General features: G+C 38.6%; 1 protein-coding gene across 4 annotated transcripts in view; it reads right to left on the bottom strand.

The window, feature by feature from the left end:
• Positions 1–22,987, bottom strand: part of PITPNM3 (PITPNM family member 3) — a 149,099-nt gene that overhangs the window by 56,720 nt on the left and 69,392 nt on the right. For 3 of the 4 annotated variants that reach the window (XM_088152217.1, XM_088152216.1, XM_088152218.1), the window contains one exon: positions 15,675–15,722. In XM_088152217.1, the coding sequence (XP_088008343.1) occupies positions 15,675–15,722 (48 nt within the window). Of the gene's footprint in view, positions 1–15,674; positions 15,723–20,225; positions 20,263–22,987 lie in introns of all 4 variants that reach the window. The other variant, XM_088152219.1, reaches the window with a different exon arrangement.

The raw sequence follows: 22,987 nt of genomic DNA, 5'->3' as shown, positions 1-22,987 counted from the left end.
AGTATGCCCACAAATTAAATTCCCTAACCCAGAATCAGATTAATTCAAGGGCTTTAATAAAACGAAAGAAAATCATGTGCAGTCTGAAATTATGGAGAAGAAAAAGAAACTCTAAGGGGGAAAGGAACTCAACAAAAAACCAAGAAGAGTTATCTCTATGGCGTGACTACATTTGGCCACTGCAAATGGTGTGATGTAGCACAGTATGGCATTTAGGTGTTAAATGAACTTGGATCAGCATAGCATTTGTTACCACAAGATGCTTTAGAAGGGGATAAGGCAGGTTAATGGAGAAGGAAACTATTAGCAGATACTAGTCATAATGGCTATTGCTTCCCCTACCCAATATCTGTTGTTGGGAGAACTACAGCTAGGGAAACTTGCTCCCCTCATGTCCAACTTATGGGCTTTGTAGAACACTTCCAGACTACAAGACAGTCAGCCACATCTACAACATCCAGATCTTTCATCAGAGTGTGGACATTCAGAAGTTGTTGTTGTTGTTGTTGTTGTTGTTATTCATTTGACTGCCAACTCCAATTGACTCTGGGGAGTTCACAGAATAAAAACAAACAATATACAATCCAAATAAAAAATAATGAATAGTAACTAGGCCCTATGCCATGTAAGGCTTATTGGTCATAATGAGCAGCTAGAATCACACTCAGAAACAAACTGGCAACCACTACAGCTGACAAAGCAGAGGTGTCACATGGGCATATCAAGGCATGCCCATTACTGCCTGTGCCACTGCATTCTGGACCACTTAAAGCTTCCAAATGCTCCTCGAGGGCAGCCCGATGTAGAGCATGTTGCAGTAATTGAGCCGTGAGGTGACTAGAGCATGACTGTCTGAAGTACCTCCTGATCTAGGAAAGGGAGCAACTGGTGCACTAAATGAAGCTGTGCAAAGGTTTTCCTGGCCACAGCTGCCACCTGTTCATCGAATAGGAGCTGTGAGTCCAGGAAGACAGCCAGATTGTGCATCACTCTTGAATGGGAAAGTGCTACCCAACCAGGTTAAAGATGGAGCATCCCCAGATCTAAGTGGCCCTAACATCCACAGCCACTGGTTTTGGCAGAATTGAATTGGAGACGGTCCCTCCCCATCCAAATCCACACAGCCTCCAATCACTGGGACAAAAACCTGACAGCCTCACTGGCCTGACCTGGGGTTGAAAGATATAATTGGGTATCATCAGTGTATTGAACCTCAAACTGGCAAATGACTCAACTCAGCAGTTCAATGTAGACATTGAATAAAACAGGGATCTTCCTCAACCAACACTGAGTGAAACTGGCCCCAAGGAAATAAGAGAACTACCATAAAAAGGTGCCCCTTATCCCCAACCCCTGGAACCAACCCAGAAGGATACTATAGTTGATGGTATCTAAAGCTGCTGAGAGATCAAGGAGCACAAGGATGGATGCATCACCTCCATTTTGACATCCCACAGGTCATCTACAAGCTTGACCAAGTCTGTCACCATACTAAATCCCATCCTGAAACTAAACTGAAATGAGTGTAGATAATCTGCTTCCTCCAGAATTCTCATCAAGTATAGGCCAAATGCCTTCTCAACAACCTTCCCTAAAAAAGGGAAGGTTGGAGACAGGATGATAGTTATCTAAAATTATTGGGTCCAAGGATGGCCTCTTGAGAAGAGGATGCACCACTGCCTCCTTCAAGGACGGTATGCAACCCCTCCCTCAAAGAGGCTGACACCACAGCAGGCATTCAACCATAGATCACTTCCTTGGTTGCTTTCAGAACCTGTCCTGAGTCCAATAAATAGGTGACCAAACTGACAGCACAGAGAACCCAGTCTACTTTCTCAGGAGTCAGTGGTTCAAACTTATCCCCAAATCACATCACAAGACTGAGCCTCAGGCTCTCTGTCCAGACCTGCCCAGGTGGAGTGGATCTGAGCAACTTTATCCACCATTTTAGCCAGAATAATCCGCATAGCAGCTCTGAAGATGATTCTGCCACTCCCCCCCTCTCACCCAGAAGGGACTGGGTCACCCTAAATAGGGCTTTCAGTCTGATCCCATAGGACTCTCCTGATGATTCAAATAAAGGATTAGACTTTTTAAAAAAGCAGAAGATAGTAAATCCTTTTTTAGAATCAGTCTACGAATGTGATAAATGTGATGTTGGAGAGATAAACTCAGATTGTCCCAGACACAGATGGCAGTGTAATCAAAGAAAGCCACTGAAAGGGCTAGTATACTGGGGGGGAGGGGGGAAGCAGGATTGTAGAGAAAACAGGAAAATTTCATTAGCTGCTGAAACGAAGCTGATTATATGGGAAATTATGTGTTTTTCTATTTACAAGAAGAGCTTTAATGAGGTAGAATTATAATCGAGGCTTAGCAGGACTCAAAAGAACTTCTCAGGTGAGGTTTTGGATTTTTACCAGTTTTCTCTGGCAATCTTTATTTATACTGCTATTACTGCAATTTATGCTAATTACATCATTAAGCAAACTATAGGAACAAAGGATGTAAAAATCAAATCCTGCACAGAAGGTGAAATTCGGCATACATAATGGCTCACTATTCAAATAGCAAGGGGTAGGTGGGTGTTGATTGGATGCATAATTTAACAATATACATTTGAGAAAAATCTGCATGAAAGGTGGACATATTTTGAAACAAGTCAGAAACAGCAAGATGATAGGAGAGTATATTTACCACCAAGAATCGTGTGACATTTTGAAATCTAATCCATGTATTATGGTCACAACTTTCATGGATCCAGAAAAGCTTATGACATATCAAATCTGTTACTCTTTAAAATGGCACAAGACTACTGTTTTACTCATACCTCTACGGAAATTGCTTTGCAGTTCTTTGACCTTTCAGATAGGATCTATTGTATGACTTTTTTTTTTTGAATCAGCTCCAAAGGTTTTGAAAATCAAAGCTTATGGTAGGACAGACTCTTGAAGGGGTATGGGGTAGGCACAGGGAGAGAAACCATAGGGGAATACCTGCTCTCATCTCAAATCCCTATACCCATTATCAATATGTTTCTATTTTTTTCTTGAATAAGAACTGATGTTATAAACTCCAAATGAAGATTGAATTGTAGAGATCCCTTGAAATTGCCTTGCTTGCAAAAGTACAAATTAATACTAACATTATCCAGTTCTTCATCAAGTGGGGGACAGATCCCACTCATTTTTGCTAATTAGAAGAATCTATGTTGTTAATCCAACCTTCATATCATTAAAAAACCCAGCCAAAGACAGTCCTACATTCTCTTTTCCCCAAGTAGCCAGCTAACATTCCTCAGAGAGGCCCACAAGTAGGATACCAGAGCAATAACTTCTTCCAGTGCTCTTTAGTAAAGTATATTGCCTCTGATACTAGATCATGACTGGCAGCTACTGATAGCTTGTTCTGCTATGAATATGAATGACTACTGAGTAGGTGGCTATTACCACATATTGTGCAGTGAATTACATAGATTGTGAGCTGTATGAAAAAGTTCCTTCTTTCTTATTTCCTGAATCTCCCTTCATTCAGGTTCACTACATAAATTCTATTGTTAACTTCTACAGTGTTCCAGCCAAGTCTCCAATCAAGATGTCCTTGAATTGTTAGTCCAAGGTACAACTACCCTATCAGATAGTAAGTTTGTCCTAATGTCCAATCACAACCATTTTTGGCTTGAATGTCAGCTCTTTGTCCCACCTCTGCCAAAGAAGAGCTAAGCCTTGCATTTACTTCCTGAAAGAATCTAAACAATCAGATGAGCACGAGCATACAGAGTACAATGTGGAACCAGTGTGATCAGTTCATGTGTGTTCATAGCGAGCCCATGTTTGTACAAGGCTGATTTTTGTCAGCAACTGACAAGGATAAAACAACTTGTCCTTAGCCTGTTCAAGAGATTAGGGGATTAAATTGCAGAGGTATACCAAAAAAAAAAGATTATATCCTGAATCAGAAAGTGCAGACCCAATTTAATATTCCAGGGTGAAATCAGACACTCCACCTCACCCAACTCCTAATGCAGTTATAGATGACAAGGCATGCCAGTGCTATCATTTATCAGAAAAGGTCCTGATAGGAGAAGATCCAAGCTGCTGAAAGATAGCATACTCCCTCAGGAGGCCTCCATGACTGAAGAGGATTTTAAGACTGACAAAACCACAGGTAACAAAATGTACTGCAGGGGTTCTGCTTCAATAAAATCCTCTACTTAGATTTGGATGAATTTGAGTTGAGTAAAGGCAGGAGGATCCACGGAAGCGAAGGTAAACAGCAATTCACTACCTGATTAAATAGGGCTAATCTGTGCTACAAAGGAATAAATTACTAAACCAATCCTCATCATAAAAAACAGTTCAGACTCTGATGCATTTCCCTGTTTTACATTATCTGGAGGGAACCATTTAGAACTGGCTATGAATATTTACTGAAAAAAAGTTTCAGACTGGAAAGCTCCTACATACTGAGTCACGTATATACATACTGGTGCCATAAAACCATATAGAAACTATTCTTAATTCTTAAGAGGGCATAAGTTTTGACCACATATTCCAACCACATGAATCATAATACTTTTTGAAAGAGATGCACTCAGGATATCGGTATTCCACAAAATACGGATGATTTCAAGTAGCACATCAAAGCCTTAAATGAAACAAATATACAAGCCCATGGAGGCATAATTGCACTGTTTTTCAGAGGAATTTAAGTAATTGTGTCACCCTGCGATCAGCAACATGGTGCCCATAGGCACTTGGGGGAAAGGAGGCTGAAGACTGTGTCCTTCTGCCCTCTGCTGGATTTTGCTGTTGCTTACAACATGGAACAGCAAACTCCAGCTTGTTCCAAGATGCTAATTATGTAGTGCATAATTGCATTCACATAGTATTTTAAGTGTGCCATGGAAATCATGATGTACGAAGCAGCTCTGTAATGACTTATCAGAACTGGATGCTGCCTTTTTCCTTTATCAAGAACATCTAGTAGCACTTGAGAGGCAGGTGTGATGGTAAATCTGTGCATTCTCTAACTTCGAATATTAAATGAGAATAGGAAGGCGCTTTCAGTCACAGCGTTACTGCAATCCAGTGTGACTTAAAAAAGGCACTCATATATCTCTTTCCTCAGGATCCCTATGTCAAGGGGAAGTTCTATTTCTAATAATAACAAGAAATGCAATGGGACCAAGTTATGGAAAAGCAACTCTTTGTATAAAACAACACTATAAGTTAAAGAACCCCTTCATGGATCACTGCCTTGTCGTGGCGAAGGGGCTTGCGTAACTCAGTGAAGCCATGAGCTATACCGTGCAGGGCCACCCAAGACGGACAGGTCATGACAGAGAGTTCTGACAAAATGTGGTCCACTGGAGAAGGAAATGGCAACCCACTCCAGTATCCTTGCCAAGAAAACCCCATGGACAATGTTAAAAGGCTAAAAGATATGACGCCGGAAGATGAGCCCCTCAGGTCGGAAGGTGTCCAATATGCTACTGGGGAAGAGCGGAGGGCATTTCCAATTAGCTCCAGAAAGAGTGAAGCGGCTGGGCCAAAGCCGAAAGGACGTTCAGCTGTGGATGTATCTGGAAGCGAAAAGAAGGTCCGATGCTGTAAAGAACAATATTGTATAGGTACCTGGAATGTAAGATCTATGAACCAAGGCAAGCTGGATGTGGTCAAACATGAGATGACAAGATTGAACGTCGACATCTTGGGAATCAGTGAATTGAAATGGACGGGAATGGGTGAATTTAATTCGGGTGACCATTATATCTACTACTGTGGGCAAGAAACCCTTAGAAGAAATGGAGTTGCACTCATAGTCAATAAGAGAGTGGGAAAGGCAGTAATGGGGTACAACCTCAAAAACGACAGAATGATCTCAGTACGTATCCAAGGCAAACCATTCAACATCATAGTAATCCAAGTCTATGCCCCAACCACTGATGCCGAAGAAGCTGAAGTTGACCAGTTCTATGAAGACCTACAACACCTTCTAGAACTAGCACCAAAAAAAGATGTCCTTTTCATCATAGGGGATTGGAATGCTAAAGTAGGAAGTCAAGGAGTAATCGGAATAACAGGCAAGTTTGGCCTTGGAGTACAAAATGAAGCAGGGCAAAGGCTAATAGAGTTCTGTCAAGAGAACAAGCTAGTCATAGCAAACACTCTTTTCCAACAACACAAGAGACGACTCTACACATGGACATCACCAGATGGTCAATACCGAAACCAGATTGATTATATACTTTGCAGCCAAAGATGGAGAAGCTCTATACAGACAGCAAAAACAAGACCAGGAGCTGACTGTGGCTCAGATCATGAGCTTCTTACTGCAAAATTTAGGCTTAAATTGAAGAATGTAGGGAAAACCACTAGACCACTCAGGTATGACTTAGATCATATTCCTTGTGAGCACACAGTGAAGGTGATAAATAGATTTAGAGGATTAGATTTGGTAGACAGAGTGCCTGAAGAACTATGGACGGAGGTCTGTAACATTGTACAGGAGGCAGCAACTAAAACCATCCCAAGGAAAAAGAAATGCAAGAAAGCAAAATGGCTGTCTGATGAGGCATTACAAATAGCTGTGGAAAGAAGGAATGTGAAAAGCAAGGGTGAAAGGGAAAGATATAAGCAACTGAATGCAGATTTCCAGAGAATAGCAAGGAGAGATAAGAAGGCCTTCTTAAATGAACAATGCAAAGAAATTGAGGAAAACAATAGAATGGGGAAGACTAGAGATCTCTTCAAGAAAATTGGAGATATCAAAGGAACGTTTAGTGCAAAGATGGGCATGATAAAGGACAAAAAGGCAGGGACCTAACAGAAGCAGAAGAGATTAAGAAGAGGTGGCAAGAATACACAGAAGAACTATACAAGAAAGATCTTAATGTCCCTGATGTCCATGCTGGTGTGGTCACTGACCTTGAGCCAGACATCCTAGAGAGTGAAGTCAAGTGGGCCTTAGGAAGCATTGCTAACAACAAAGCTAGTGGAGATGACAGTATTCCAGCTGAGTTATTTAAAATACTAAAAGATGATGCTGTTAAAGTGCTGCACTCAATATGCCAGCAAGTTTGGAAAACACAACAGTGGCCACGGGATTGGAAAAGGTCAGTTTACGTTCCAACTCCAAAGAAGGGCAATGCCAAAGAATGCTCAAACTATCGCACAATTGCACTCATTTCACATGCTAGCAAGGTTATGCTCAAAATCCTACAAGCTAGGCTTCAGCAGTACGTGAACCGAGAACTACCAGATGTACAAGCTGGGTTTCGAAGAGGCAGAGGAACTAGAGATCAAATTGCCAACATTCGCTGGATCATGGAGAAAGCACGAGAGTTCCAGAAAAACATCTACTTCTGCTTCATTGACTATGCAAAAGCCTTCGACTGTGTGGATCACAACAAACTCTGGCAAATTCTTAAAGAGATGGGGGTACCAGACCACCTTACCTGTCTCCTGAGAAATCTGTATGTGGGCCAAGAAGCAACAGTTAGAACCGGTCACGGAACAACCGATTGGTTCAAAATAGGGAAAGGAGTACGACAAGGCTGTATACTGTCACCCTGCTTATTTAACCTATATGCAGAGTACATCATGAGAAATGCCAGGATGGAAGAATCACAAGCCGGAATTAAGATTGCAGGGAGAATCATCAATAACCTCAGATATGCAGACGATACCACCCTAATGGCAGAAAGTGAAGAAGAACTAAAGAGCCTCTTGATGAGGGTGAAAGAGGAGAGTGCAAAAGCTGGCTTGAAACTCAACTTTAAAAAAACTAAGATCATGGCATCTGGACCCATCAATTCCTGGCAAATAGAAGGGGTAGAAATGGAAGCAGTAACAGACTTCATTTATTTGGGCTCCAAGATCACCGCAGACGGAGACTGCAGCCATGAAATTAAAAGACGCTTGCTCCTTGGGAGGAAAGCTATGGCAAACCTAGATAGCATATTAAAAAGCAGAGACGTCACCTTGCCGACAAAGATCCGCATAGTCAAAGCTATGGTTTTTCCAGTAGTAATGTATGGCTGTGAGAGCTGGACCATAAAGAAGGCTGAGCGCCGAAGAATTGATGCCTTTGAACTGTGGTGCTGGAGAAGACTCTTACGAGTCCCCTGGACTGCTAGGAGGTCAAACCAGTCAATCTTAAAGGAAATCAACCCTGATTGCTCATTGGAAGGACAGATAATGAAGCTTAAGCTCAGATACTTTGGTCACCTAATGCGAAGAGAGGACTCTTTGGAAAAGACCCTGATGCTGGGAAAGATTGAAGGCAAAAGGAGAAGAGGGCGGTAGAGGATGAGATGGTTAGACAGCATCACTGAAGCAATGAGCATGAAACTGAGCAAACTCAGGGAGGCAGTGAAGGACAGGAAGGCCTGGCACAATATGGTTCATGGGGTCACGAAGAGTCGGACACGACTTAACGACTGAACAACAACAACATAAGTTAAAGAAACAGATCTGATATTTAATCCTGAATTTTCAAATGCAAACAAGTTCTAACAGCCAATCTGAGTGAAGACTTTCAAGGCAGCATCTCTCCAAACAGCCTTTCCCAACCTGGCATCCTCCAGATGTGTTGATATCAGTTCCCATCCAGTATGCTCAACATTCTTGAGAGTTATAGACTAATATTTGGAGGGCGACAAGTTGGGGAAGGCTGAAAATATTTTGTGCTTTGATTTTATGTTCTCCTGAAACCAATTCTGTTTCTACAAAAGACAAACTACAGGCACTCAAAGTGATAGAAGCTAGATTACTCAGGTGATGGGGAAAAACAGAAAAGATGTTCATAGTACTACATGAGTATGTAGGTCAAGAGTATCAAACAACTTCAGACACACGGCAACACACATTCAGACACTATACAATAAAAATGATTACATTTGTCCCTCATTCTACAAGGCCTGTAAAATGAGGGACAAATCAATAGAAAATTGCATGTTGCCCCCAAAGTATCCATGCTCCATTGTAGGCCTTCTACATTGTCAGGACATAATGCCTGGAATCTGTATATGATTGCATTGGGATATAATAAAATAAATATATGACTTCCCCTTCCCTTCTGTCATCACACAGTGCAGAGAAAAGTACAGAACTGATTAAATACCTAAAATACTTGTGGGCATAGCTAGTTGTTGTAGCTGCAGTACATGAGGTGAACCATAACATGTTATAGTGGCTTTCACTGGAAAATTACATGTTAATTTTTTCACATATTAATTTTGTTCTAGAAGACCCATTAGATTTTGCGGAGCATACATTATTTTGAATTATGGTTGAATTGAATGGTTGAAATTTAACAGAAAAAGGAAATGGATATTGTATGCTTTTGCAGTCATAAAAAATGTGATCCAGCAAGGATGGAAGAACATTCATTCTGTCAGTCGTATTATGGTATAAAGAGCTCCTCTTTCTTTCTATATTTGAACAAACATTTCACTATGAGGAATCTTGTCAGGGGCTTTTAGAAATCAAGGCCACATATACTAGTTTATATACTTAATTTACTATTTTTTCTTATTGTTAAATAAACAGATTGGAATCTTAACAACTACATGACAGAAATATTATATAAGACTTACTGTATATTTAGTACATAAAAGATTTTTTTTTCTTCCCATAAAACATTTATAAAAAAAAAAATAGTGTGCAGCTGTTCAGATTTTTGTTTCCAGTAAGTGGGTGGTAGCTCAATCCCAACTGAGACTACCACGTGCAGAGGCGGCGGAGCAATGTGTGCTGCATAGAAAACATTTGCTTGTTGTGTAGCTCATCCCTGAGATCCTTAAAGAAAGAGGGGGTCTGGACTCACATGCACTCACTGCGGTCTCTTGTTATTTCCTGCTTCCCTCATTCTCTGTGTTAGTAGGTAGCTACTGGGGAATGAGAGATATCTGCCATTGTGGGACTCAGCCTCTTCGAAATACTGGACTCTAAGAGGTGTTTTAGTTATTCTGGTTCAGAAATCTCCAATTAAAGAACTCCTAGACACACTTCAGTACTGAATCTCATACTTGCTCACGCAGAATTGAGAACATAAGGTCAACCAGCTCTACGTGCTACTAGTTCTGACTATGTTTCATGGCAGAAACACCTTGGAAGCTGAAGATACATATTTGAAAAGCTAGTTTTAGTAGGCCCAAGGGATTGAGAGTACTGGCTGAGATATTTTTGTCTGTCTGCTTTGAACAACAAATCCCTCAGTTTTCAGAGTCTTTCTCCCCCTGCCCCCCCAAGTCTGAAAAGCAGTTATTAGAGAATGCTGGAGAGAGAGGATTTCTGTTTAAGAAACTTGAACTGATTTTATTTCAGGTCATATCATTGCCTGGATCCCAACTACATTTTTAGAGAATACATAGGAGGCAGTTCCTCTCCATTTTGCTTATGCCAATCAAACATTCAGCAAGAACAACTTTTAAAGGCATCAGAAAACAATTCCTGGAGATCAGAAGAGACTGCTTTTTTCAAGAGAAAAGGCAGTGTGAACAAAAAAATAACCTAGCTGTTTTCCTTGAGGCATGAAAAAAATTATTTAATTTTATTTACTTGTGTTGTCAACAAGTTCTCCTTAAAGCAACTTCAGCTTGGCAGTTATCAATACAAAAAGGGTTTGCCAGCACAGCCTCTGTGGTCAACCATGAGATACAGAACATTTTAAATAAGAAATAAAATGAAGGCAAGAGATCTTCCTTGCTCTTTCAATACTACTCTATGCTCCCACTGCAGGCACAGAGGAAAAAAGAGGGTTGTGGTTTTTGTAAAGACATGCTAGCCCACAAGCTGTTATCTTTTTACCAGTTCAATTAAGTTGCACTTTGCACTGAATACTTTTGGAAACTGTAACTTGGTGAGAAGGTTGAGAGATCTCTATTAAATATTTGTATGCCAATTTTCAGGCTTCCCTGGGAAGACAATATACCTGCAGACATTCTTGTCAAAAGTTCAAGTTCTAAAAATAAGAGCTTCTGATGCTCAAACTTTCCTCAAAGTTAATCCTAAATGTGTAGCTATGTGTCTTGATAGATGGACTTGGCTGCCTCCACTGAGGACATATGAAAAAAGGCAGAATGAGTTGGGCTCTTCCTTTAGAGAAGGATATGGGTCAGATTACACAAACACATCAAGCATTCACTGGTCTGGTTCATGCAATACAATATATAATATTATGTGTTTGGTTTTGGCTTTGCATTTTATATTAAGACAACCAATTGTATTTTATTCAATGAATCACAGTTAAACAAGCTATGCCTTAGCACAATATGTGGATCCAGTCACTGCATCTGAGGAGGATAGAAATCACTTGCTATCCTTGCCTACATTTGACTTAGCAAGAAGCAATGGCTGAGAAAGCTTATGTTGCCTACTATAAAAGGCTGCAGGATGGAGTCCATAAGTAGTTCTGGAGAATGACATATGTACTTATCTTTCATCCCTGAAGATTTTGCCAAGAGGCTGTATTTGATCAGATCAACTAAAGTACATTTAGACTCTCATACTGGAATGAAATACTGGGCCTCTTTAAGCTAGGGAAAGAGGTAATTACTCTACCCCTAAATAATTCCTTTCAGATCTGTTTCTTAAAAAGAGAATGCCAACATTTAAGAAGTGCCATCTTAGGAAGGGGAGAGGGAAAAGAGAGACTTCCCATTCTCACATTCTCATAAGAAGTCATCAGTTTTCTGCCATCTGTTGCACTGTTACTAGCTGTTTATAATAACAAATCTGTTAAAGAGAAATACACTTATGCATGGCTGCTGGCATATGCTTCCTATCAGCAAATGATCAAAAGAATATTTTAAGCTAGCAGAGGATTGAGATCTTAGTAGGTTGTTGTAAAGAAGAAAATGTCATACAAAGGGGCAAAGTTTGTAGCCTCACCTGAGTTAGAATATACAGTACCACCATGTTAAGATCACACAAAAGTAACAAAGGAGGGGGTGGTACCTTTGACAATACTGAAGCTAGAGAGGGTTATTTCAGATTGTGCTGAACCAAACTACCTGCATCAGAAATGGGGGGTGGGAGGGAGGAGCTGAAATTTGTGAGGTTGAGGCAAACTGTGGGGAAGAGTCCTAGAATCCTTCAGAAAAGTCTTATCTTTAAATAGAAGGGGCTCAAAAATTTTCCTGAAGTCTTGCTTTGCTTGAAGTGGCAGGTTGGCTGAATTTAGATGCCAGCAGATTAACACAGCTTCTGGTGATTGTATGCCCAAGCCCCCATCTCAAAATGTTCCCTGTGACAATTCCAGTGGTCTCCTAGATCTAATCCATCCACTTTATCCACTGTCTTCCCCTTCTTTTCCCTCAATCTTAAGAATAATTGTCATTTTTCTAGTCCATCGTCCACTCATATCATATGTCCAGTATGAGAGTTTATACTGGCTGATCATTGCCTCTGGGGAGCAGTCAGACTTTATTTCATCCAGTACCTAATGATTGGTTCTTCTTGAAGCCCATAATATTCTTAGTAACTGTCTCTAAATCCATAATTCAAAGACGTCTGCTTTTTTTCTCTTGCTTTTTCCCCATGTTCAACTTTCACAGCTAAACATTATCTTTGAAAAAACTAACTGTTCTGACATAGTTGTCACAGAAATATCCTTATCCTTCATGATCATGTCTATACTTATTACTGCTTTCCTCCCTAGGATCAATTCATCATACTATCCATCTATCTATTCTTGAGCCCAAGAAATCAAAACTATCTACCACCTTCACTTCTTTGCCATCAACTTTGACTTGACTTCCTTTGTCTTAATATTTTATATCAACCCAGATTTTTCCCTTTTCATTTCTACTGTGATTCTTCTAATATATTTGCTGACCAAATTAAATTGCCTCTGAACTCTCAATTTCTATAGTAGATTTTAGTTTACTGTAAACTTTCCTAGACAGCCAGTTTGGTCTGGTGGTTAGTGGGGAAGCCCAAATTTTAGACACAGAAGCCTGCTTTAAGCACAGAGACCATTTGGGTAACCTTGGACCAGTCACTCACTCTCAGCCCTGGAACAAGACAATGGCAAATAATTTCCAAAGATGCTGCCAAAAAACTACATTCCTGGCCACTACGCTTCTGCATCTAATGGCCAGGAATCAAGACTGATTTGAAGGCACAAATATAACATAATAAAGTTTCCTCAGAAGGAAAATCAGGTGTTCTAGCACGCCCATTTTCCTCAGTGTGTTCCACACTCACACATGATTTATAGTCAAAGGCCTTGCTGTAATCTATAAAACAAAAATAAATCTTAAATTGTTTTGTTCTTACTATTATATATCTTATGTTAGCTATCTGGTGTTCTCTCTTTTCTGAAACCCACTTTTTCTTTAGACATTTCTCCATATATTAGTTTGGTTGTCTTTGCAAGATTTTAAACAAAACTTTACTTACATAAGGAAGTAGTGGAATGGTTTGGTAATTTGCACATTATTTTGCATGTTTCTTTTGTACAGTATATACATTTTTTAAACATCTCTAGGCCGCACAGTCTTGTTGCATGTCTGTCAATATAGAGCAGTTAGCAGTGTAACAATTTATCTTCCTGCAGCTTTAAACAGTAGAGTTTCTTCTGTTCTTGTCTCTTTCCAATTTGATAGTTGATCTTTTGCCTCTCAACTTGTGGACTTATTTTTTTCCTATGAGAAGTTTTTATCATCATTCTATACTCCCATTTGTAAAGCAGTTTAATACACTCTTTTCATCTTCCTTTAACCTCAGTCACCTATATTAGATTTAGATCTCCTCCATTATTATTCTTCAATCATTTTAACTTGTAAATTTTATTGTGATTTAATAATAATAATAAAAATAATAATAATAATAAAAAAAAACTTGTATGCCACCCAACTCTCAATGACTCTGGCTGGCTCTATGAACTACTTAGAATCATATCTCATTTTACTTTTCTTGTAATTTTCTTTTATTCTTCATTGAGACAGCTTTCCTTGTCCTTTCTTGCCTGATGTTGCAAGTTTGCATTCAATCATTGTACATTTTTGTAATCCATCCTTTGCTTTTCCCTAGCTTTCAAGATACTGTAGCTTGTTTTGAGAGTCATTTGGATCTTCTCTTGAAATTTTTCTTTCCATAGTTTCTTGGCTTCACTTTCTCATACCATAATTGAGCTGAATCTGTTGCATACATGGATCTTATATTTTGATGATGTCTTCCAGATCAAATTTTGCCGGCACACCTATTCTTTTTCATTATCCAAGTCTGACCCATATATTTTAGACCAATAATACATGATGTATTTCATAATTGCACTTGGACTAACTGCACTCTTCCATCTTCTGTTTCCTGATAGCCCATAAAAATTATACTCCTAATTTGAGATGCAAAATTAATTAAGGAAAGACCAAACAAATTTCAGTAAAACTCACTCTTTTTATTGCTACTGCACTAACCTCACATTTTATTTGTAAATATTCTGAATAAATACACTTATTACCGAAGTCTCTTTAGAACATTTCATTAACTGGTATGCCATTTTTAGCCTTCCTGTGTCTTTTTTCTCTTGCCATTGTTTATCAGTTAGTTCGGTTCAGTTTAATTCATCAGTTAGTCTTAGTTTAATGTAGCTAAACAATTTTGGAAAGATGGAACAAAAAAATCTTTACACGGATGCATTTTTAAAAAGTTTTTATTATGTTCTGCTGTGCCCCACCTACTTCAACTCAGGTGAGAAAAATGAAATGTATTATTTGGGTTCCTATGCAACAGTGCCTTGTCCTGAGTCTGTGGCATTTACCCCTGCCCTGCTTATCCAGACTGGCAATAGCTCTCTAAAGTATCCAGATATCATTCTAAGTCATGGTACACAAAATAATTTTTCTACAAAAAATTCAGATACCAAAGACTAAACTTGGAACCAAGATGCCCTATGCACTGAGGCCCTCCCTGTCATTAGTGAAATACAGGTAGTCCTTGGTTAACAATGGTAACTGGGACCAGAATTTCTGTCACTAAGCAATGCAGTCATAAAGCACAACATCACATGACCGCATTGCTCAGTGAGGGCAATTCCAGCACTCCCCATTACCATCGTTAAGTGAGGATCGCACGTCATTAAATGAGTCTCAGGTGGCTCGCAAGCAGGCCGGCAGGGAGATAAGTGGCTGCTACTAGGTGGGGGTGTGTGCAGAGGTGGCTGGCGAGGTGCAGTGTGAGCATGGTAGGGTTGCTGCCTGATGGGGGATACTATGAGCAACTTACTGGAGCGACTTGCAACCTTCCCTGCCAGTTTCCCCATTGACTTTGCTTGTGGGAAGCTGGCAGGGAAGGTTGTAAATGGCAATCATGTGACTGCAGGACGCTGCAACCATCGTGTGAGCTGGTTGCCAAGCACCCAGATCGCAATCACACAACTGTGGAGGTGCTGGGACAGCTGGAACCTCGAGGACTGGTCATAAGTCCCATTTGTTCAGCGCCGTTGTAACTTTGAACAGTCGCTGAACGAGTGGTCGTTAAATGAGGACTACCTGTAGCCAGAATAACTGCTTGTTTGCCTGTGATGAAAGTGAGAAGACAAAACCAGCTCTCCAGCAATTATACTGACATTTTAATAAATATCGAGGCAGATTTAAATGTAGCTATTGCTTGTACTTTTAGACAGTACAATATATGGGAGTACATTTTAAAAGCTCCAGGACTCACGTTGTTTTTCCTGTAGAACACCAGATGAGCAAAATGTGGGGTCTTCACCTGTCAAAGAGAGCAACAGAAGTGTTAGATTCTATTTATAAGTACCTATGTTTCCCTTTAGAACCATTCAACTGCTATATCACCCATCAGTACCCACACCCACACCTTAAGGCCCAAACCTCATCCATTCAGCTCACATCAAAGATGGGCCATTGTGGCTTCCTCTAATTCCATCCCCCTGTCCACCATCTTTGCTTCTCTTCAGCTGCATCAATATATGACATATATAATGGCTTTAAAGTCATGTTTACTTTGGTAGGAATAACTACAATATGTTTTATAGATAGTGTACCAAGGGAAAGCACATGAAAACATTTCTGCTTCCTCTCTTCTGATGTTAGGGCTCAGGGTGCATTATAGAGCTTGTTGGGATCAGCAATTATATCTGGACTAACAGAAAGAAGGGTTGCTTTCCACCATGTCTACTTAAATATAATTCAGACACAAAACACCAATCCTTGGCTAGCATATGTTTAAAAAACAAATACACAGAAAATAGATTAATAGCTATTAGTCACAATGGTATCTCTCTGTACAAAGGTAACATATCATTGAATACCAATTTATAGGTGATGTAAGTTAAGAGCAGCCTTGTGTTTTTTTTCTTCCAAATTTCTTGTTTTTTTATAGCCAGACTACAAAAATAAACAGAGTACAAAAATATAAAAATAAACAATGAAGGAAACAAGGAAATACTAAAGACAATTTATAAATGACCAAAAAACCCCTAAACAGAACCCAGAAATAGAAGAAAAAAAGAGGGGGGGAATCCCTAAAGTGCCAGTACAAAACATCTAAAATATGTATATATTAAGCATATAAAAATCACTGATTTATCAGAACATCTCCTTATAATAGTATACTGTTATCAAATAGAAAGAATTAAAAATTACCCCAAAATACTACTCTATTCTTGTAAAATATCATAAAATCTCAATGAAGAACATATTGCTTCATTTTCTGATTAACTGAAAATATTTCGTTTTCCAGATAAACTACATATTTCCAAAAGCTATAGTTAATATCTGGAATAGTACCACTATTCCAATTTCTCCAACAGTCCATCTAGCCCTTTTGTGTCCTACAAGTGCCAGTCCACTGCACACAGAGAAGCTCCCAAACAAGTACAGGAGGACAACAGTTTTTTTCACTGTTGCATCCCAGCAGCTAGTCCTTAAGGTATGCTACCTCTGATCCAGTCATGAAGAGTTCTGGGGACTGATGGCACAATCCTCCATGTCTTCATCCAGTCCCCTTTTAAAATAATCAGAACTGCCACAAGTTTAACTATGCATTAATACTGCTACTATACTCTGCTTGCAAGCCACCTAGAAATAATTTCCTGACAGCATGTTAAGATTGTACCTGCCACAGTCATGCCTATGGCACATTCCCTGCTACTGATAAGGAGAGTACTGGTCAGTTTGGGAACAGTTTGGCCAGCATTCCACAAATGCAACCACAGCCCGATCATACTCCAAACATGCTCATACTATTCCATACAAACCGAGGTGTGAAATAGTTGATGTGCATCCCACCAACTCAGAGGTACACAGTATACTCACATACTGTATTAGAAGAGAGATTAATTTTTCAACAGAATGAAAGGAAAGTGGATGTAAAAAAAAAAAGGTGTATAAGCTGCTTGGAACAGAGTGAAGAAAATACGTTTCAGAGTGCCACAGATGTGTGTGGGGTTATGCTAATGAGAAATATGAAAAAGGATACTTGGGGTGAAATGCTGACGGTGAAAGAGACTGTGGATGAGAAAAAGTAATGCCATAAAAATGAGGACAAGAGAAAGATATTGTATAATGTGCATAGAGAGAAAAAGACAGTTGCAAAGGATTGAATCAGATCGTAAGGAACAGTTAAAATTAAAAGAGAGAAATTGTACATAGAAATAAAATAGAAATAGAACTGTAAATAGAAATTTTGTTAGAAATAATTGTTTTATTTTTAAAATTAGAGTGGAGTGGAGGACTAACAAGGAGCCTCCAGCACAGTGAATGGAATGAAAAATAAAAAAGATAAATTATTTGGGATGAAACTGAAGTGAGGGAATACTGAAGGGAGCATTTCAGAGATCTGGATGGAAATGATTATGATAGATAAAGAGTGAAACTGAAACAAAAGTTATAAATGATAAAAGTCCACAAACAAAACAAAATAATACATGTTGTGAGCATGTTGAAAAATGAAAAGCCTGTAGGTGCAGATAATGTTAGTAGAGAAGTACTAAAATATGGATATGATTTACTTATGGAGTGGCTGTGTGATGTTTAATGTGTATGTGAAGACTACAACTGTGCCCGATGATTGGAAAATCCTGTAATTATTGCTCTGTAAAAATGGAAGGGCAGCAAGAGGGAACACAAAAATGACAAAATTAGTTTAACTATCCTTGGGAAAGTGTTTGGCAGAATTCTGATCAAAAAGTACAAGCGATGACTATGGCCAAACTCTGAATAGTACAGTACAGCTTTAGGCCAGGCAGGAGTGTGCAGACTATATTCAAGAGATCACTGATGAATTATGAATATTAGAAAGTTTATTTTACCTTTGCTGATTTAGAGAAAAGTATATAATAAAGTGAACTGAATAATTATGGAGTGTTTTTTTGTGAATATAAAGTTGGTTGGTAAAGAAAATAAAAATTGTGTATGATGTTGTACATGCATGAGAATAGATGGAATGCTTAGTCAATGGTTCAACACCGAGCAGGGAGTAAGACAAGGATATGTAATGGCCCCTTGGTTGTTTAATGTATTTAGAAATAAATGTATAAGAAATACTTGTGGTGACATTAACAGTGTTTTGGATGGGGACAGGAATGTATGTGTACTTTTTGTGTGTAGATGATGCCATGTTGTTCACTGAGAACCTGAATGATTTGCAGTAAATGTTAGATGTAATAGAGAATATAGGTCTGAAAATCAATATATCAAACACCAAGCCAGTTGTGTTTGACAGGGAAAACGGAATGAATGATTGCAAGTTAAATGGAGTTATAAACAAAAACTAGAGCAAGTAAATTGATTTGCGCACCTTGGTAAACTGTTTATTAAAGATGGGAAAATGGATGGAGAAATGTTAAAATGTGCAAATGTTGGTAGAAAGGCAGTGGATATACAGGGTCCACTGAAAGACATGAACGTTTATCCAAAGAAGGAAGAATGACGATGTATAAGAGTGTGCTTCTTCTGGCTTTGTTACATGGAGATGAGAACTGGGTAAGCCAAGTATTACAGTAAGTTGAACGCAATATAAATGATTATGTAAGAGGTTTGTGTGGTAAAACCAGAAAATGAATGAGTGCTGAATACAAAAGTGAATACCAGTACAAACATGTATATTATATTGAGATGGTTTGATCATACAGAGGTAATGTACCAGGCCTGAACTGGAAAACAAAAGAAGAAAGATTGACTGGGTCACGAGGAAGGGGAAGAATTAGGAAATTGTGGTTGGATTGAGTTGATGGGATAATCAAAAATAAAAATAAGAGAAGTCTAACAAACAAAAGTCAGCATATGAAGCTGTATAAATATATGGTGGAACAAGGGATGGCTTGCCAGGACAGAAAAGGATGGAGAGATAAGGTAAATGGTATTAGTGCAAACTAAATGTGGCTATTTCTCTATTCCTTATCTCCCTAGCTTTAATTTCTTTGGCTTAGCATTTATCATGCCCTTTCTGCACTTTACATAATGTTGCTTTTGCTGAAATGAAATAGAGTGATGGGTATGTATGTAAATAAACAACATAGACCAATTAAGATTAAACCATTAAGGACTTTTAAATCAAAGTCATGAGTAAAGCCAGCACCATGAGTGGTGACACCAAAAGATGACAGGGTTGTCTTATTTCATGCATTTAGACATCAGGAGCTGCTATAACATTTTCTGGATTTGCTTCATTAGAACTAAACTTTAAGTACAGCATGATCATGTTGAGTGCCAGCAAGTTCAGCATCATATCCTCTCACACCCCACTCTTCTGCCCAAAGACACTATTTATCATCTCCAAGTTATGATCAGTATTCTTCTTGGCATCAGATTACCAATTTCCAGTGAAGTCCTGGAAGAACTTTCCCATGCAATGATCTTCCAGATCATATATGTAGGGGTCACCAGTTGCAGGCCTTTTATCTTAATTAAACAAATGAAGGGGCTTGTTTTGAAAACATGGATAATGTGATTCAAACATGGCAAAAAAAGGCATTTACTGTCATAATTACAAGTTAAATGTTACAATTTCAATTATCATTAATTAAATTAAGGTTATAGTTTCATCTTGAACTATGTGATACAGTTCTAACAAAATTTTGCCTCCCGCAATTGGGTTACTTATTCACTAAGGTAATTGGGTCCTGAAAAAATTAGAAGCCAATTCTGTCCTTGTTTTTTTTGTAGATCTATAGCTAATAATACACTCAGAAGATATCTGTAAGTAAGAGCACCTATTTCCTATATGAAGAAATAAGTTAGGACTCATGCTTACAAGCAGATCTTCCAGCAGCAGCAAGGGCACCTCTAGCCTGTTAGTGGAAAGAACAAATGAAAACCTTTATAGTAAATATTAAATACACTTTAATCAACTTCAACTTGGGAGTCCAAAAACTTAAGTTTCTATACTGGAGTATAGTTCTGTATGGTAAATAGCAAGCCATAATCTTCCTCTCAGAGAGCTCCAGTCAGAGATAGGCAGGGCAAACTATGACCAACTTTCTACGTAAAATAGCAAGGTGAGGTGGCTATCTGCAAATGGAGAGCAGGCCATGACCATTACTTTCTTTGCCGTTTCTACCCAGATATTCACTTTCTAGTAGCAAAACCTGTAGGAGCACTAATGAGGGATAGACACACAAAATGCTACCAAACTTAAGACTTTTCTCCTAGGAAAAAAACAAAAAGCACGAGTGAATACATAGCAAGTCTGTTCATCCAAACAGTAGGACTTTATTTGGGCTGATGTTAGTTCTTACCAGTTCCATAATAGCAAGGCTCAACTCTGAACCAGAGATAGTGCCTTAAAACTCAGAAGAAACGAGTTCAAACCAATCAGCTATGAATTAGTTAGATGGCTTCAAAGTTAATGGTTAATGTTTTTATTTTGTTGGTTGTATGGCTTTTAAATTTTGTTAGCCACTCTCTTTTGAGAGATGGGTGGCCCTATAAATCAATTGATAATAAATAAATAATTTTTAAATAGCTCGGATATGAAATGTTCGCATACCATTACTCCTGAGCATGTGCTCATAATGTACAGATACAATATATTTATTCCATTGGGCATTTCTAGATTGCTCCATTCTCAATGAATCCTGGGCTATGAACAACAGATGGATTCTGAGCTGTGAACAATGAACAACTACAATACAATTAAAATATAGTATGTATAGTAATTCCTACTGAAACACACACAAAAAAGCCTATCATGGTACCCGCATTGAGTTGGAGCCAAAATAACTGAAACTTGGAGAATATGAAGTAATGACAAAACTAATCGTATATATATATATATAACAGAAGTTTAACTAAATTTAAGCAAGAATGGCTTCATCATGATGATGATCATGCAGCAAGGTAAATACAAACACTTAAGAGTATGGTTTCTACAGTTTACATCAATAGGTACTGCAAATCGATTGGAGTACAAAAAAGGGGGAAGTGAGAAATCAAATATTTATCTATATTATTTTTAGAAGTGCTTTTCTTTTCTTTTTCTTCTTTCTTTTAACATTGATAAATCATATAATGGAGATTTTGAGCCACTCCCTCTAGCTTTGGATTATCTGCAAATGTACCAGTTCTTCCCCTCCCACATTTTATGCCCCCCCCAAAAAATCCTGCAAGATAAGTTGGGCTGAGAGATAGTCCATGAACTTCATGATTAAGTGAGAATTTTACTTTATTGATATACTATTAGTATACTAATATACATGTTGAGTGCACTATTCTGGCAAATATTTGTTTACCAACTGAAATATTTTGGTCCATTAGATCAAAAAGGTTCCAGGCTTTTTAAATGACAAATGCAATGCAAATATTGAGTTGTCAACCAGCAGATTTTAGGAGAACACAAACATTCAAACTGAAAAGCAGATTGAACACTAAAGCAAATTAATTTTGTTCAGGGGATTAAAAAAGGCTTTCAATATGAGTATTTGTGACAAATGCAGCAAGTTGAAAAAAATGGAGGTTTCCAGGAGGAATTAATTCAGTGTCTGTGGGAACTACATCCACTTTAACTTCCCTTATAATCCAGGATGCCTTACAGATACACTCCCACCCCACCTGTAAATTGCACTAGAGTGGATTTCTGTTTAACTTCCAGCAACTCACATTTTAATCTTCTATGAAACAATATTTAAAAATGGATCATAATGATTTGTAATCCTTTAAAATGACAGCACTAACTCAAAGCAGAATAAATGCAAAGACCATTAAATGCAAAGATCATTATTAACTAGTCTGCAAGATCAGATTAACCACCTGAGCCAAAATAACCAACCAGATGCTCAGATAAAGCAGACTACGAGACCAAATGTTCATTATAATCTGTTCCCAGTATCTGGGAACAAGAACAATATCACCTTATAACAAGGAAGTTCCACTTCTAGCTGACAGTGTTAACACAGTCCAACAATGTACTAATTCTGCTAAAAAGCTACTTCCCACCAGCTAATTGGTAGGCAACCTATGGAACAACCAACAATTCCTACTAACAACCCAGCCAGCTGTTGAAGGACAGAATTAAAAGGGATTGTGGAGGTTATAGCCCCATCTTCTTAATATATACCAGATCTGCAATGCAAAATGCAATCAGGGTATTCTGGACAAATGATCTTTTCTTAAATGTTTCCACTGAAGAAACAACCTCTTTTCCAAGGTGATCTGATCAATTATTAAACACTGTTAGGAAGAACTTCTAAAAGTTTGCAGCTTCTATCCTTTGGTTCTATCCTTGCCCTCCGCAGTAACAGGAAATGCAGCAGGAGGAAATGAATATGTTCCATCTTTTGCATAACAGGATTTTATCTCTCTTGCAGCCTAATCATCCTACAACTGCTTTTTAGTGGATTTGGCTCCAAGATCCCTCATTATTTTGATTAGCTTTGTCACTGTCCTAGATGCAGCTAGAATCCATACATACTGCTGTCATGTATTGTTGCCAAGACAGTCTCTCCAACCCTAGGCTTTAATAAGTATTATTTGTGCCTCTTCAACTCACTGTAGATAGAGTCACCCATCTCATTCATA

The sequence above is a fragment of the Python bivittatus genome, unplaced genomic scaffold, assembly GCF_059951505.1.
Source record: "Python bivittatus isolate LINGU-HERP-01145 unplaced genomic scaffold, Pbiv_v1 ctg000690_np1212, whole genome shotgun sequence".
In the NCBI taxonomy this organism is placed as follows: domain Eukaryota; kingdom Metazoa; phylum Chordata; class Lepidosauria; order Squamata; family Pythonidae; genus Python; species Python bivittatus.
Note: the sequence above shows the minus strand (reverse complement) of the source record. Positions and strands in the feature narration are given on the sequence as shown.